At 37.5% G+C, this 17379-nt stretch overlaps 1 protein-coding gene across 11 annotated transcripts in view; it reads right to left on the bottom strand.

Annotated features, from left to right (window-relative positions):
* The window catches only part of GRIA3 (glutamate ionotropic receptor AMPA type subunit 3), a 568173-nt gene that overhangs the window by 295933 nt on the left and 254861 nt on the right, over positions 1–17379 (bottom strand). For all 11 annotated transcript variants that reach the window (XR_012493554.2, XM_088795040.1, XM_088795041.1 and 8 more), the window contains one exon: positions 159–346. Coding sequence is in view for 10 of the 11 variants with exons in the window: in XM_088795040.1 (XP_088651166.1) it covers positions 159–346 (188 nt within the window). In the remaining variant the exon portion in view is untranslated. The remainder of the gene's footprint in view (positions 1–158; positions 347–17379) is intronic.

The following is a 17379-nucleotide window of genomic DNA, read 5'->3' as shown; positions in this document are numbered from 1 at the left end:
CTGCAACCACTAGGGAAGAAAGAAAGGATTAGAGAGAGTATCAAAAACTGTTGGCACATTTAGTCAGGTTGGCTACTTAATTTATTAGCAGGTATGGGAACTGCCTCAGGCTGATGATTTAAAATGTTGGCTGTGGGTGGAATAAATCTTGAATGTACCTGTTCCAAAATTGTGTTAATCCTTTCGACTTCGCAGTCAATCAAGTATCGCTTTTCCTGCCTCCTGTCCATTTCTTCAATGATGCGCCTGAATTCTTGGATGTCTTTTATGTTTCCCACAGACCGTGCTGTCACTTGCCAGTTGTTCTGCACTGCAGCTTCCATAATTGCTTGGAGGATGGAAAATCCTGAAAGAAGGAAAAACACCTACAATGATTTTATTCTTTTTTAAAAATTAGTTATTTTTTTCAGTTACAGTTGACTTTGAATATTATTTTACTTCACTTTCAGGAGTACAGTGTAGTGGTTAGACATTTATATAATTTATGCAGTGACCTCCCTGGTTAGTATAGCAGCCACCTGGCACTATACATAGTTGTTGCAACGTTATTAATTACATTTTCCATGCGGTGCTTTACATAACCCTGACTATTTTGTAACTAACAATTTGTATTTCTTAATCCCTTCACCTTTTCCACCCAGCTCTCCAACTCCCCTCTTCCATCTGGCAACCATTAGTTTATTCTCTGTATCTATGAGTCTGTTTCTATATTGTTTCTTCATTTGTTTTATTCTTTATGTTCCACATGAAAATGAAATATTTCTCTATTTCAGTTAGCATAATATCCTCTAGGACCATCCATGTTGTCTCAAATGGCAAGATTTCATTTTTTTTTTTTTATTGCTGAGTAACACACCTCTGTGTGTGTGTGTGTGTGTGTGTGTATCACATCGTCTTTATCCATTCATCTATTGAAGGGCATCAATAAAGTTGTTTAAAAGGAAAACATTCAGAGGATTAAGTAACAAATGTTAAGTAACTGATAAAATACAAAAATATATGAATTTTCTCTATGTCACGGAGTAATGAAAAGTATCTATTGATCGTCATTGGTGTTAACTGTGTATTATTTTAAACCCTTAAATTTCTGAATATATAGGCACATGGGACTACTTACAAAGTTTTCCTGAATGAGGATATTTTGTTAATATTTTATTTACTATGGCTGTTACACCTCAGAAAGTGCAAAGCCAACATGCGTCAAATTAAAAAAAGAAAAGAAAAGAAACAACACACTAGAGTGCAATAGGAGGTAACAGAGCACCAGAGTCAGAGGAACCTGGCTAAGAAGTCAGGCTGGTGTAGATCTGAACTGAAACTGTGCCACTTGCAAATGTTAAGAGTTCATTCTTTTTTATGACCAACTAATATTCTACTGTATATATGTACTACCTCTTCTTTATCCAATCATCTATTGATGGGCATTTTGGTTGTTTCCCTATCTTGGCTATGGTAAATAGCTCTTCAGTGAACACAGGGGTGCATATATCTTTTCAAATTAGTGTTTTGAATCTTTGGGGGTAAATACCTAGAAGTGGAATTGCTGGGTCATAAAGGAGTTATATTTTTTATTTTTTGTGGAACCTACAAACTGTTTACCAAAGTGCCTGCACCAATTCATAATCCCACCAACGGTGTTTGAGGGTTCTTTTTTCTCCACATCCTCACCAGCACTTGTTATTTGTCGATTTACGGATGATAGCCATTCTGACAGGTGTGAGGATTATCTCATTGTGGTTTTAGTTTGCATTTCTCTGATGATTAGTTATGTTGAGCATCTTTTCATATGTCTATTGGCTGTATGTGCTCTTTATACAAACGTCTATTCAGGTCCTCTGCCCACTTTTAAATTTGATTGTTTTTTCTGGTGTTAAGTTACATGAGTTCTTTATAAATCCTGGATATTAACCCCTTATCAGATGTATCATTGGCAAATATCTTCTCCAATTCAGTCGATTGTCTTTTCATTTTGTTGGTTTTTTACTGTGCAAAAACTTTTTAGTTATATGTAGTCCCGTTTCTTTGCGTTTTTCTGTTGTTTCCCTTGCCTGAGGAGTTATATCAGAAAAAAAAAAAATTACTGAGAGCAATGTCCAAGAGTTTACTGCCTATATTTTCTTCTAGGAGCTTTAAGTTTCAGGTCTTACACTTACTTATTTAATCCATTGTAAGCTTATTCTTAAACTGGTTGTCCAGTTACATTTTTTTGCATGTATCTGTCCAGTTTTGCCAACATCATTTATTGATTAGACAGTCTTTACCCCATTCTGTATTCTTGGCTCCTTTGTCATAGATTAATTGATCCTATATGCATGGGTTTATTTTTGGGTGCTCTATTCTCTTCCATTGGTTTACGTGTCTATTTTGTATGCCAGTGCCATTCTGTTATTATTACTTTAGCCTTGTAGTATATAGCTTGATATCAGGTAATGGGATACCTTCAACTTTGTTCTTTTTTCTCAAGATTGCTATGGCTATTTGGGGTCTTTTGTTGATCCATATAAATATTAAGATAATTATCATTCTGTGAAAAATGCCATTGGTATTTTGATAGAGATTGCATTGAATCTGTTGATTACTGTGGGTAGTATGGACATTTCAATGATGTTAATTCTTCCTATCCATGACTATGGTATATACTTCCATTTATTTGTATCTTCTTCCATTTCTTTCTTCACTGTCTTATAATTTTCCGAGTACAGGTCTTTTACCTGCTTGGTTAAATTTTTTCCTAGGTGTTTTATTTTATTTTTGATGCAATTGTAAATTGGAATATTTTCCTAATTTCTCTTTCTGACAGTTGATTTTTGATGTATAAAAAACTGATTTCTATTATCTGTGTCTATGAGTTTCTGTTTCTCATTTGTTTGTCTTGTTCTTTTGTTGTTTTTGGTTTATATACCACATATCAGTGAAATCACATGGTTCTCTGCCAGAGGGTAAAGGGCGTGGGGGGTGGGGGGTGGGAGATGAGGGTAAGGGGGATCGAATATATGGTGATGGAAGGAGAACTGACTCTGGGTGATGAACACACAATGGGATTTATAGATGATGTAATACAGAATTGTACACTTGAAATCTATGTAATTTTACTAACAATTGTCACCCCAATAAATTTAATAAAATAAAATTAAAAAAACGACAACAACAAAAAAAACAAACAAACTGATTTCTGAAATTAATTTTGTATCCTGATACTTTATTGAATTTAGTTATGAGTTGTAATAGTTTTTAGGTAGAATCTGTAGCGTTCTCTATACAAGCATATAGTATCATGTCATCTGCAAATAATGACAATTTTACTTACTCCTTTTCAATTTGGCTGCCTTATTTTTTTCTTGTGTCTTATTGCTGTGGATAGAACTTCTACTACTATGTTGAATAAAAACAGTGAAAGTGGACATGCTTGTATTATTCCTGATCTTAAGATAAATAAATTATTTTAGCTTTTCGGCACTGCATATTATGTTAGCTGTAGGATTGTCATATATTGCATTTATTATGTTGAGGTATGTTCCTTTTGAGTGTTTTTATCATAAATGGATGCTAGGGTTTTTTTTTATATGCTTTTTCTGCATCTATTAATATGATTATATGACTTTTATCTTTCTTTTTTTATGTAGAGTATCACATTAATTGATCTGCAAATATTGAACCAAACTTGCATCCCCAAAATAAATGCAATGTGATCATGGTGTATGATCTTTTCAATGTATTGCTGAATCAGATTTGCTAATATTTTGTGGAGGATTTTTGCATCTATGCTCATCAAAGCTATTGGCCTATAATTTTCTATTTTTGTAATATGAGGTGTTATCAAAATATGGTTTATGTTTAAATAAAAAATGTATTACAGTAAAAGACACATTGTCATTAATCCCCCTCAAAATACTCCCCCTCACTTCATGCACACTATCTCATTGTTCTTGTCACTTTCTGAAACAGTTCTGGAAATCCTCTTTCATGTGTGTCTTTAGTTGTGCTCTTGTGGCTGCCTCAATATCCTCAATCATTTTGACTTTGGGGAAGAGCCAGAAGTTGCATGGTGCCAGATCCAGTGAATAAGGTAAATAAGGACACACCGTAATGTTTTTATTTGATAGAAAACGCCATATACCAGAAGTGGTGTGTGACATGGAGTGTTGTCATGATAGAGGATGATTTATGGCACACTTTTTTTGTATTTCTTTTTCGGAGATTTCATTGTTAGTATATAGGAATGCAATGGACTTTCGTGCGTTGATTTTGTAGCCGGCAACTTTACTGTATTCGTTGATTGTTTCTAATAGCTTTTTGGTGGAGTCTTTAGGGTTTTCTATATATAGCATCATGTCATCTGCAAAGAGTGATAATTTAACTTCTTCATTCCCAATTTGGATGCCTTTTATTTCTTTCTCTTGCCTGATTGCTCTGGCAAGGACTTCCAACACTATGTTGAAAAGCAGAGGTGATAGGGGACATCCCTGTCGTGTTCCTGAACGTAGAGCAAAGGGCTTCAGTTTTTCTCCATTAATTATGAGATTAGCAGAGGGCTTGTCATATATAGCCTTTATTATGTTAAGGTATTTTCCTTCTATACCCATTTTATTAAGTGTTTTAATCATAAATGGATGTTGTATCTTGTCAAATGCTTTTTCTGCATCAATTGATATAATCATATGATTTTTGTCCTTTATTTTGTTTATGTGATGTATCACATTGATGGATTTGCGTATGTTGAACCATCCTTGTGCCCCGGGGATGAACCCCACTTGGTCGTGATGAATAATCTTTTTAATGCATTGTTGTATTCGATTTGCTAGAATTTTATTTAGGATTTTTGCATCGGTATTCATCAGAGATATTGGTCTGTAGTTTTCTTTTTTTGTGCTGTCCTTACCAGGTTTTGGTATCAGGGTAATGTTGGCCTCATAAAATGAGTTAGGGAGTATTGTCTCGTCTTCAATTTTTTGGAAGAGTTTGTACAGAATTGGTATTAGATCCTCTTTGAAGGTTTGGTAGAATTCACTAGTGAAGCCATCTGGTCCCGGACTTTTGCTTTTGGGAAGGTTTTGGATGACTGATTCAATTTCGTTACTGGTGATCGGTCTGTTTAGATTTTCCAGTTCTTCATGGTTTAGCCTTGGAAGGCTATATGTTTCTAAGAACTTGTCCATTTCTTCTAGGTTGTTGAATTTGGTGGCATATAGTTCTTCATAGTATTCTTGGATGATCCTTTGTATTTCTGTGGTGTCCGTGATAACTTCCCCTTTTACGTTTCTGATTTTGTTAATCAGTGTCTTCTCTCTTTTTATCTTAGTAAGTCTAGCCAAGGGTTTGTCAATTTTGTTAATCTTTTCAAAGAACCAGCTCTTTGTCATATTAATTTTTTCTATTGTCTTTTTGTTCTCTATTTCATTTAGTTCTGCTCTAATTTTTGTTATTTCCTTTCTTCTGCTGACCTTGGGTTTTACTTGTTCTTCTTTTTCTAGTTCTTTAAGGTGTAACATGAGGTTATTTATTTGGGAGTTTTCTTGTTTCTTGAGATAGGCCTGTATGTAATGAGATAAATTTCCCTCTTAAAACTGCTTTCGCTGCATCCCAAAAATTTGGTAGGATGTATTTTCATTGTCATTTGTTTCTATGTATCTTTTGATCTCTCCTCTAATTTCTTCTTTGAACCAGTCCTTCTTTAAAAGTATGTTGTTTAATCTCCATGTATTTGTGTTTTTTCCCGCTTTCTTTTTACAGTTGATATCCAATTTCAAAGCCTTGTGATCAGAGAATATGTATGGTATGATTTCAATCTTCTTAAATTTGTTGAGACTGATTTTATGTCCCAATATATGGTCTATCCTTGAGAATGTTCCATGTACACTAGAAAAGAATGTATAGTCTGATGTTTTAGGATGAAGTGCTCTATAAATGTCAATTATGTCCATTTCATCTAATGTGTTATCTAGGGCTACTATTTCGTTATTTATTTTCTGTTTGGATGATCTATCCATAGCTGTCAATGATGTATTTAAGTCCCCTAGTATAATTGTGTTTTGGTCAATTTCTCCCTTTAGTTCTGTTAGTAGTTGCTTGGTGTATTTCGGTGCTCCTTGATTGGGGGCATAAATATTGATGACTGTTATGTCTTCTTGTTGTACAGTCCCCTTCACCATTATGAAATGTCCATCTTTGTCTCTTATTATCTTTTTCACCTTGAAGTCTGTTTCATCTGATATCATTATGGCTACACCTGATTTTCTCTGGGTACCATTTGCTTGGAGTGTCAATTTCCACCCTTTCACTTTTAAGTCTATGCTTGTCCTTGTAGCTGAGATGTGTCTCTTGGAGACAGCATATGGTTGGGTTTAGTTTTTTGATCCAATCTGCTACTCTGTTCCTTTTTAGTGGTGAGTTCAGTCCATTTACATTTAGGGTGATTGTTGATATGTGAGGATTTCCTGTCATTCTATCTTTAGTTTTCTGGTAAGGCTGTGTCTCCATTGTTTCTTTGCCTTTTTGTTGTTGTCTATTATTTCTGTGTGGTGGTATTCTGTGATGTTTCCCTCTTTTTCTTCTTTTATTTCAGTATATATTTCAATTCTGGATTTATTTTGAGTGGTTACCCTTAAGTTTATGTAAAAGAAAGTTTGATATTTAGAGTATTCCATTTTCTTCAGCACGCTGACTTTCTCCATTCCCATATTCCGGTTCAGGCCTTTACTCTCCCCCTTTTTGAGTTGTGGTTGCCACAAATTGTCCCTGTTGATGGTGGTCGAATAGCCTCCTTTAGTATTTCTTGTAGTGCAGGTCGTGTATTAGAAAATTCCCTCAGCTTCTGTATGTCTGTAAAGGTCTTTATTCCTCCTTCATATCTAAAGGATATCTTTGCTGGATATATTATTCTTGGCTCATGGTTTCTCTCTTTCAATAGTTTGAATATTTGGTTCCACTCCCTCCTGGCTTGTAGAGTTTCTGCTGAAAAATCTGATGATAATCTAATGGGCTTTCCTTTGTAAGTTACCGTCTTCTTTTCCCTGGCTGCCTTGAGGATTCTTTCTTTGTCGCTGATTTTAGACAGCTTCAATACAATGTGCCTTGGAGAAGGTCTGTTGGGATTGAGGTAACTAGGTGTTCTATTTGCTTCTTGGATTCGAGGGTCCAGTTCTGTCCACAGATTTGGGAAGTTCTCATCGACAATTAGTTTGAATATATTCTCTGTTCCCTTCTCTCTTTCTTCTCCTTCTGGTATGCCCATTATTCTTATATTGCTCTTTCTGATGGAGTCAGAAAGTTCTTGTAGAGTTCTTTCATTTCTTTTAAGTCTCAAGTCTCTTTCTTCTTCTATTTGTGTCATTTCCAGGTTTCTATCTTCAATGTCACTGATTCTTTGCTCCATCTGGTCAAGTCTACTACCTAAGCTGGTTATTTCATTCTTAATTTCTTCTATTGAGTTCTTCATCTCCAGAAATTCTATTTGGTTCTTTTTTAAGATTTCAATCTCTTTCGTAAAATGCTCATGCTGTTCTTTGATTGAGTTTCTGAGTTCCTTTAACTGCCTATCTGTGTTTTCTTGTATCTCGTTGAGTTTTTTCAGAACTGCAATCTCGAATTCTCTGTCATTTAAGTCACATATTTCTGTATCTTTAAGTGTCTTCTCTGGAGTTTTTTCACTTTCTTTCTGAACTGTCTTGTTGCCTTGGTTATTCATGGCGATTACTGGTTTACTATTTCTCTTCCTAGACATCTACAGGAGTGACTTCTGCAACAGGTTGATAGAAAGCGGTCTTTCTTTTGTTTGCCAGTACTTGTTGGTTGAATGTTTTATTATTTCTCCAACTGCAACTTATTTTTCTTCTCCCACACAGTAGTGCTATGTTTTCTCTGCACTATTCCAACTTCTCACACAATGGGGGTATTCCCTGGGAGACGGGCTTCTCCTCTGTTAATAGTTCGTCTAGGTCACAGGGCGCAGTGTCCCGGGGGGTATGCAGAGAGCTTTTGATATTCCAAAGCTCTTCCAGCTCCTGATTCAGAGCCAGTATATTTCAGCAGTTCTGTTTACTCCTGCAGGGATCCGCCCAGCTAGGTGGGGTCAGGGGTGGGGTGAGTTGTGAGAGGTGGCCCAGAGCAATGGCGGCAACCACCACCCCAGCCGGTCCTGCTTCCACAGCTCTCTCCCTTTTGCTGGATCTAGTTGGGCTGTGAATTTGTGTTTGCTCCCACAGTTCTCAAAACAGCAAATTTTCTGTTGTTTTGATCTGACACTGCTACTGTTTCGCCTCTAGCACCGGGCAGGTGGGGGTGGGGCGAGCTCTGGGAGGGGAGGGAGGGGGCGGCTAGTTACAGTGCCTAAGGCTCCGTTCTCTGCTCGGCAGTGCGGGCTTAAACCCCCGTTTTCAGCCTTTTTCCCTCAGTCTTTTCTCCGAGGTCTCTGCCGTGAGCGTTGGGTTCAGCCGTGTTATATGCTGTCCCCTCAGCCCTGTGGAGCCCTGGCGGAGCCGTAGCAGTCCGATCTCCCACAGCTGCGGTAGTTCGGGAAGCAGCGAGCTTGGCGCACTGAGCTAGGTCTGCGTCCTGTGCCCGCGCGGCTCCGTCTCTGAGCAATTCTCCCTTTCCTCCTCCCTCCACTCGCGCGGATCTCCCACCTGCAGGTGATTTCAGTCGGTAGTGGGCCTCTTCGTCTTGCCTGTCTGCTGTGCAGGGAGTCCTTTGTGGAGTTTTTGTTGTTCGATTCTTTGTAAATTCCAGGGGAGATTTACAGAGGCTCACCTCACGCCGCCATTTTTCCCGATTTATGGCACACTTTAAAACACACCTTATCTGAACCATAGCTCACACTTGACTGACTTCACCGAACAAGTTGAAACTCATCACACATTGTTACTAAGGTTCGAGGTGCTGCTTCCCCTATTGAATATCTCTGCCTTTCTGTTGGATGTTACTCGGTACCAGCATTCACTCTCTTTTGTGATCACTAATGGAAAGGCTCCGTGTCAGACATTGCTTCTGGTATGGCAGTTTCTGTCCAATAAAAACATAACAGTGTGTCTTCATCCACCTTATTCACCGGATCTGGCACCCTGTGACTTCTGCTCTTTCCCAAAGTCAAAGTGACCATGAAAGTTATATGTTTTGAATCAATTCAGGACATTGAGGCAGTCATGGCAGCACAACTAAAAACAGTCACGAAACAGGACTTTCAGAACTGTTTCAGAAAGTGACAGGAACAATGGGATAGTGTGTTTGAAAACAGGGGGAGTATTTTGAGGGAGATTAATGACAATGTATCTTTTACATTAATATATTCTCTTAATTTAAACATGCACAACAGTTTTTGATCAGACCTCCTCTGTTTGTCTGGTTCTGGAATCAAGATAATGGTGGGCTTGCATAATGAACTTGGTTGCTTCCCCTGTTCTTCAGATTTTTTGGAATAGTTTGAGAAGAATGGGTTTTAATTCTTTTTTGAATGTTTGGTGAAATTCACTTGTGAAGCCATCTGGTCCAGGACTTGTGTTTGTTGGTTGCTTGTTGATTACTGATTTTATTTCATTAGTAGTAATATGTCTATTTGTATTTTCTGTTAATTCTTGATTAAGCCTTGGAAAGTTGTATTTTTCTAGGAATTTATAGGTTTCTTCCAGATTGTCCAATTTATTGGTATGTAATTGTTCATCATTTTTTTCTCACAATCCTTTGTATTTCTGTGGATTTAGTTGTCACTCCTCTTTCATTTCTTTTTTTTTTATTTTTTTTTATTAAATTTATTGGGGTGACAATTGTTAGTAAAATTACATAGATTTCAGGTGTACAATTCTGTATTACATCATCTATAAATCCCATTGTGTGTTCATCACCCAGAGATTGGTGTGACAATTGGTAGTAAAGTTACATCCTAAGTTTCCCGAGGACCAGAACTAAGCTCCAGTTGTGAAGTTTCCTTGGGCTAGGTGACTATTGCTGGAATTGGATCCCAAAACTTTCTCTTATGGCAAAACTTCTATATTGCTTATTAAGTAATGAGAATTCTGACCCAATTTCATGTGAAGAACATGGATGATATGGCCTTCAAGGATTTGAAGGAGAGTTTAATAAACCCACCTTCTCTTGGGCTTCCCAACTACCAGAGTCCCTTCTTCCATTTTGTACATGAAAATGGAGGAAATGCTCTTGGGGTGCTCACTCAGGAATATTGGGATCTCTTTTTAACACATGTGCAGCCAGTTGGAGCCTGGCCAGGGGTGTGTTATCACACTGTTCTGGTGTTTTGTTTTGTTTGTTTTTTTCCAAATAAACTTCTTTTTTCAGTGGATTGTGTGGACATTATTTTGGCCAGTCGACATTTTATTTGAGTTATAGCTCTTTTTGTAGTGATGAGACTCATTAACATTTTAATCAATTTTGTTCATCTTTTCAAAGAACCACCTCTTGATTTCATTAATTTTGTATTGTTTTTTAGACTCTATGTCATTTATTTCCACTCTGATCTTTATTATTTCCTTCCTTCTTCTCACTTTGGGCTTTGTTTACTGTTCTTTTTCTAGTTCAGTTAGGTATAAGATTAGATTATTTATTTGAGATTTTTCTTTTTCTTTTTTTTAAAAAAATTTTATATTATTAAATTTATTGGGGTGACAATTGTTAGTAAAATTACATAGATTTCAGGTGTACAATTCTGTATTACATCATCTATAAATCCATACGTGTGTTCACCACCCAGAGTCAGTTCTCCTTCCATCACCATATATTTGATCCCCCTTACCCTCATCTCCCACCCCCCATCACCCTTACCCTCTGGTAACCACTAAACTATTATCTGTGTCTATGAGTTTCTGTTTCTCTTTTGTTTGTCTCGTTCTTTTGCTATTTTTGGTTTCACTGATATGTGGTATATAAACCACAGGTATCTTTTGATTTCTGTTTTGATCTCATTTTTAATCAATTCATTGCTTAGTACAATGTTATTTAGCCTTGGTGTGTAATAACACACAGAGGCAAAATACAAGAGTATTTCTCTTGTAACTGATTTCTAGTTTCATACAATTGTGGTTGGATAAGACAATTGATATGAATTCAACCTTCTTAAATTTATTGAAACTTGTTTTGTGGACCACCATGTATTCTATTTTGGAAAATGTTCCATGTGCACTTGAAAAGAATGTATATTCTGCTACTTTGGGTGAAATGCTCTAAAAATATCAATTAAATTCATCTGGTAGACTGTACCATTTAAGGCCACTATTTCCATGTTGATTTTCGGTCAAGAAGATCTGCCCATTGGTGTCAACAAGGTGTTCAAGTCCTCTAATGTGATTTTATTACTGTTCATCTCTCCCCTGGAGGTGGTTAATATTTGATGTATATATTTAGGTGCTCCTATGTTGGGTGAATAGATGTTTACAAGGGTTACATTTTCTTGTTTGTTTGTTTTTTAAATTTATTGGGGTGACAATTGCTAGTAAAATTACATAGATTTCAGGTGTACAATTCTGTATTACATCATCTATAAATCCCATTGTGTGTTCACCACCCAGAGTCAGTTGTCCTTCCATCACCATATATTTGAACCCCCTTACCCTCATCTCCCACCCCCCACCCCCCTTACCCTCTGGTATCGACTAAGCTATTGTCTGTGTCTATGAGTTTCTGTTTCTCATTTGTTTGTCTTGTTCTTTTGTTGTTTTTGGTTTATATACCACATATCAGTGAAATCACATGGTTCTCTGCTTTTTCTGTCTGACTTATTTCGCTCAGCATTACACTCTCAAGATCCATCCATGTTGTCACAAATGTTCCTATATCATCTTTTCTTACCGCCGAATACTATTCCATTGTGTATATATACCACAACTTCTTTATCCATTCATTTATCGAAGGACATTGTGGTTGTTTCCATGTCTTGGCCACCTTAAACAAAGCTGCACTGAACATTGGAGCACACGTGTATGTATAAATGTTTTCAGATTTTTTGGGTACATACCCAGGAGAGGGAGTGCTGGGTCATATGGCAATTCTATTCGTAATTTTTTGAGAAACGTACACACTGCCTTCCATAACGGCTGCACCAGTCTGCATTCCCACCAACAGTGTATGAGGGTTCCTTTTTCTCCACAGCCTCTCCAACACTAGTTACTATTTGTCCTGTTGATGATAGCCATTCTGACTGGGGTGAGGTGATATCTCATTGTGGTTTTCATTTACATTTCTCTGCTGATTAGTGATGTTGAGCATTTTTTCATATACGTATTTGCCATTTGTATGTCCTCTTTGGAGAAATGTCTCTTCAGGTCCTCTGCCCATTTTTCAATTGGGTTGTTTGTTTTTTTGTTGTCGAGTTGCATGAGTTCCTTTTGCATTCTGGATTTTCTGTGTACACTAGAAAAGAATGTATAGTCTGATGTTTTAGGATGAAGTGCTCTATAAATGTCAATTATGTCCATTTCATCTAATGTGTCATTTAGGGCTGCTATTTCATTATTTATTTTCTGTTTGGATGATCGACCCATAGCTCTCAATGATGTACTTAAGTCCCCTAGTATAATTGTGTTTTGGTCAATTTCTCCCTTTAGTTCTGTTAGTAGTTGCTTGGTATATTTCAGTGCTCCCTGATTGGGGGCATAAATATTGATGACTGTTATGTCTTCTTGTTGTATAGTTAACCTTTACCATTATGAAATGTCCATCTTTGTCTCTTGTTATATTTTTCACCCTGAAGTCTGTTTCATCTGATATCATTATGGCTACACCTGATTTTCTCTGGGTACCATTTGCTTGGAGTGTCAATTTCCACCCTTTCACTTTGAGTCTATGCTCGTTCTTGTAGCTGAGATGTGTCTGTTGGAGACAGCATATGGTTGGGTTTAGTTTTTTGATCCATTCTGCTACCCTGTGGCTTTTTATTGGTGAGTTGATTCCATTTACATTTAGGGTGATTATTGATATGTGAGGATTTCCTGTCATTCTATCTTTAGGTTTCTGGTAAGGCTGTATTTCCATTGATAATTTGCCTTTTTGTTGTCTATTATTTCTGTGTGGTGGTGTTCTATGATGTTTCCCTCTGTTTCTTCTTTTATTACAATACATATTTCAGTTCTGATTATTTTTTGAGTGGTTACCATTAAGTTTATGTAAAAGAAGGATTGGTATTTAGAGCATTCCATTTTCTTCAGCATGCTTACTTTCTCTATTCCCATACTCTGGTTCAAGCCTTTACTCTCCCCCTTTTTATGTTTTGGTTGCCACAAATTGCCCCTTTTGATGGTGGTCGAATAGCCTCCCTTAGTATTTCTTGTAGTGCAGGTCGTGTATTAGAAAATTCCCTCAGCTTCTGTATGTCTGGAAAAGTCTTTATTCCCCCTTCATATCTAAAGGATATCTTTGCTGGATGTATTATTATTGGCTCATAATTTCTCTTTTTCAATAGTTTGAATGTTTGGTTCCACTCCCTCCTGGCTTGTAGAGTTTCTGCTGAAAAATCTGATGATAATCTAATGGGCTTTCCTTTGTAGGTTACCGTCTTATTTTCCCTGGATTCTTTGAGGATTCTTTCTTTGTCATTGATTTAACACAGCTTCAATACAATGTGCCTTGGAGAAAGTCTGTTGGGATTGAGGTTATTAGGTGGTCTATTTGCTTCTTGAATTCGAGGATCCAGTTCTGTCCACAAGTTTGGGAAGTTCTCATCAACAATTTGTTTGAATATATTCTCTGTTCCCTTCTCTCACTCTTCTCCTTCTGTTATGCCCATTATGCTTATACTGGTCTTTCTGATAGAGTCAGAAAGTTCTTGTGGAGTTCTTTCATTTCTTTTAAATCTCAAGTCTCTTTCATCTTCCATCAGTGTAATTTACAGGTTTCTATCTTCTATGTCACTGATTCTTTCCTCCATGTGGTCAACTCTCCTACCTAAGCTGGTTATTTCATTCTCAATTTCTTCTATTAAGTTTTTAATCTCCAGAAATTCTATTTGGTTCTTTTGTAAAATTTCAATCTCTTTCTTAAAATGCTCATGTTGTTCTTTGATTGTGTTTCTGAGTTCATTTAACTGCCTATCTGTGTTTTCGTGCATTTCGTTGAGTTTTTTCAGAACTGCAATCTTCAATTCTCCATCATTTAAGTCACATATTTCCATATCTTTAACTTCCTTTTCTGGAGACTTTTCACTTTCTTTCTGAGCTGTCTTGTTGCCTTGGTTATTCATGGCAATTACTGATTTATTATTTCTCTTCCTAGACATCTACAGGAGTGGCTTCTGCAACAGGTTGAGAGGAAGAGGTCTTTCTTTTGTTTTCCAGTACTTGTTGTTAGAATGTTTTATTTTCTCTCCGACTGCAGCCTGTTTTTTTTTTTTTCTCTCATACGGTAGTGTTATGTTTTCTCTGCACTATTCCAGCTTCTCACACAATGTGGGGATTCCCTGGATGATGGACTTCTCCTCTGTTAATAGTTTGCCTGGGTCACATGGCGCAGTTTCCTGGTGGGTATGCGGAGAGCTTTTGAAGTTCCAAAGCTCTTCCTGCACCAGATTCAGAGCCCGTATGTTTCAGTAGTTCTGTTTACTCTTGCAGGGATTTGCCCAGATAGGTGGGGCCAGGGGAGGGGTGAGTTGTGAGAGGTGTCCCAGAGCAATGGCGTCGACCACCACCACAGCCCGTCCTGCTTCCACAGCTCCCTCCCCTTTGCTGGAACTAGTTGGGCTGCGAATTTGTGTCTGTGGTCCACAGTTCTGAGAACAGCAAATATTCTGTTCTTTTGATCTGACACTGCTACTCTTCCACTTCTAGCACCGGGCAGGTGGAGGCAGGGCGAACTATGGTAGGGTAGGGAGGTGGCGGCTAGTCTCAGTGTCTAAGTCTTCTGTTCTCTGCTTGGTAGTGTGGGCTTAAACCACCGTTTTCAGCCTTCTTCCCTCAGTCTTTTCTCCGAGGTCTCTGCCATTAGCCTTGGGTTCAGCCTTGTTATATGCTGTCTCCTCAGCCCTGTGGGCCACAAGCGGAGCCCTAGAAGTCCAAGTTCTTCCCTCTCCCACAGCTGTGGTAGTTCCGGGATGCAGCAAGCTGGGAGCACTGAGCTAGGTCTGTGTCCTGTGGCCGCGCAGCTCCATCTCCGCACTTCTACATTCCCTACTCTCCTGTTCGTGTGATTTGCCCACCTTTAGGTAAATTCAGTAGTTGTCCTGTTCGTCTTGCCTATCTGCTGTTCAGGGAGTCCTTTGTGGAGTTATTGTTGTTTAATTAGTTGAAAATTCCAGGGGAGCTTTACAGAGGCTCACCTCATGCTGCCATTTTGATGACGTCTCATCCTTTCCTTTCATTCTGTGTGTTTTTCAATGTGAGAGGAGTCTCTTGTAGACAGCATGTGAAGGTCTGACAATTAAGTTCGCAAACTCGTCCTAGAAAAGTGGTGCATAACTCATTGCTGAATATCACTCCAGTCACCTTTGAATTACTCCCTTCAGGAAGCTATGTACTGATGCCAGTGTCTAGTCCACCCTTCAAAGCAATTTTGGAACTCTTCCTCTGGAATGGCCATCATAGCTATCATTGTATTATCCTTGATGTTCTTCTGAATGTCATCAAAATGCCTTCCTTTCAATATTTTCTTTATCTTCAGGTAAAGAAAGAAGTCATTGGGAGCCAGATCAGGTGAGTAGGGAGATTGTTCCAATACAGTTATTTGGTTACTGGCTAAAGACTTCCTCACAGACAGTGCCATGTGAGTTGATGCATTGTAGTGAAGCAAGATCCATGAATTTTTGCTGTAAAGTTCAGGTTGTCTAACTTTTTCATGCAGCCCTTTCAGCACTTCCAAATAGTAAACTTGGTTAGCTGTTTGTCCAATTGGTACAAATTCATAATGAATAATCCTTCTGATATCAAAAAAGGTTAGCAACATCATTGCAACAAGTTACCGAACTTAATTGTCTGACCTCGTATGTATAGATCTTGTTTTCTTGTCCATTTAGCTACCCATGTCTTTTTTTTAAATCTATGCAATACTTTTTTTTAAATTAAAGTTTATTGGGGTGACAATTGTTAGTAAAGGGTAAAGGGAGAGAGGGGTGGTAGATGAGTGTAAAAGGGATCAAACATTTCATGATGGAAGGAGAACTGACTCTGGATGGTGAAAATACAATGTGATATATGGATGATGTATTACAGAATTGTACAGCTACCCATCCATGTTTTTTTTTTTATTATTAAATTTATTGGGGTGACAATTGTTAGTAAAATTACATAGATTTCAGGTGTACAATTCTGTCTTGAGAGACTAATGCTGAGCGAAATAAGTCAGACAGAAAAAGCAGAGAACCATGTGATTTCACTGATATGTGGTATATAAACCATCCATGTTTTTTGATTAGATCATTTAATCCATTTGCATTTAAAGTAATTATTGATAGATATGTAGATATTGCCATTTTATTATTCATATTTCTCCTTCTCCTTCTCCTTCTCCTTCTCCTTCAAGAAGTCCCTTTGACATTTCTTGTAATCCTTGTTTGGTGGTGATGATCTCCTTTAGTTTTTTTTTTTTTTTCTTTTCAGGAAAATTCTTTATCTCTTCTTCAATTTTCAGTGATAGTCTTGGTGGGAATAGTAGTGTTGGTTGTAGGTCATTGTGTTTCATCACTCTGAGTATTTTGTGCAATTCTTTTCTGGCCTGGAAAGCTTCTGTTGAGAAATCTGCTGACAGTCCTGTGGGACCGCCCTTGTATGTAACTAACTGCCTTCCCCTTGCTGCTTTTAAGGTTGTCTCTGTCTTTAACCTTAAGCATTTTAATGATAATGTGTCTTGGCACAGGCCTCTTTGAATTCATCTTGTTGGGGACTTTCTGTACTTCCCAGACTTGTATGTGTATTTCCTTCATCAGTTTAGGGAACTTTCCTGCCATTATTTCTTCAAATGTATTCTCAACCCCTTGCTCTCTCTCTTCTCCTTCTGGTACCCCTATGATGTAAATGTTGCTACATTTGATATCCTGGAGGGACCTTAAGCTTTTCTCATTTTATTAGACTCATTTGTCTTTTTGCTGTTCTGATTGGGTGTTTTGTGTTACTTTGTCTTCCAAATCCCTGATTTGATCTTCTACTTCATTTAATGTGCTTTTGATTCCTACTAATGTATTATTGAGTTCAGTTATTGTATTCTTCATTTATTACTGGTTCTTTTGTATGGGTTCTATGTGTTTTTTTTTTTTTTATGGTTGCTATCTCTTTGTTTAAGTTCTCACTGTGTTCCTTTAGCATCCTTATAACTAGTGATTTGGGAGCATGCTCAGGCAATACCAGAGCCAAGAGCAACAGCACTGAAAAGGGAACTCAGGAATTTTGATCAAAATGGCGGTGTGAGGTGAGCCTCTGGAAATCTTCCCTGGAATTTACAACTAATCAAACCACTATA

Source organism: Rhinolophus sinicus, chromosome 18 (assembly GCF_057876585.1).
Source record: "Rhinolophus sinicus isolate RSI-liver-muscle chromosome 18, RSI-T2T, whole genome shotgun sequence".
Lineage (NCBI taxonomy): Eukaryota > Metazoa > Chordata > Mammalia > Chiroptera > Rhinolophidae > Rhinolophus > Rhinolophus sinicus.
The sequence above is the reverse complement of the archived record's forward strand: the minus strand, read 5'-3'. Positions and strand labels throughout refer to the sequence as shown.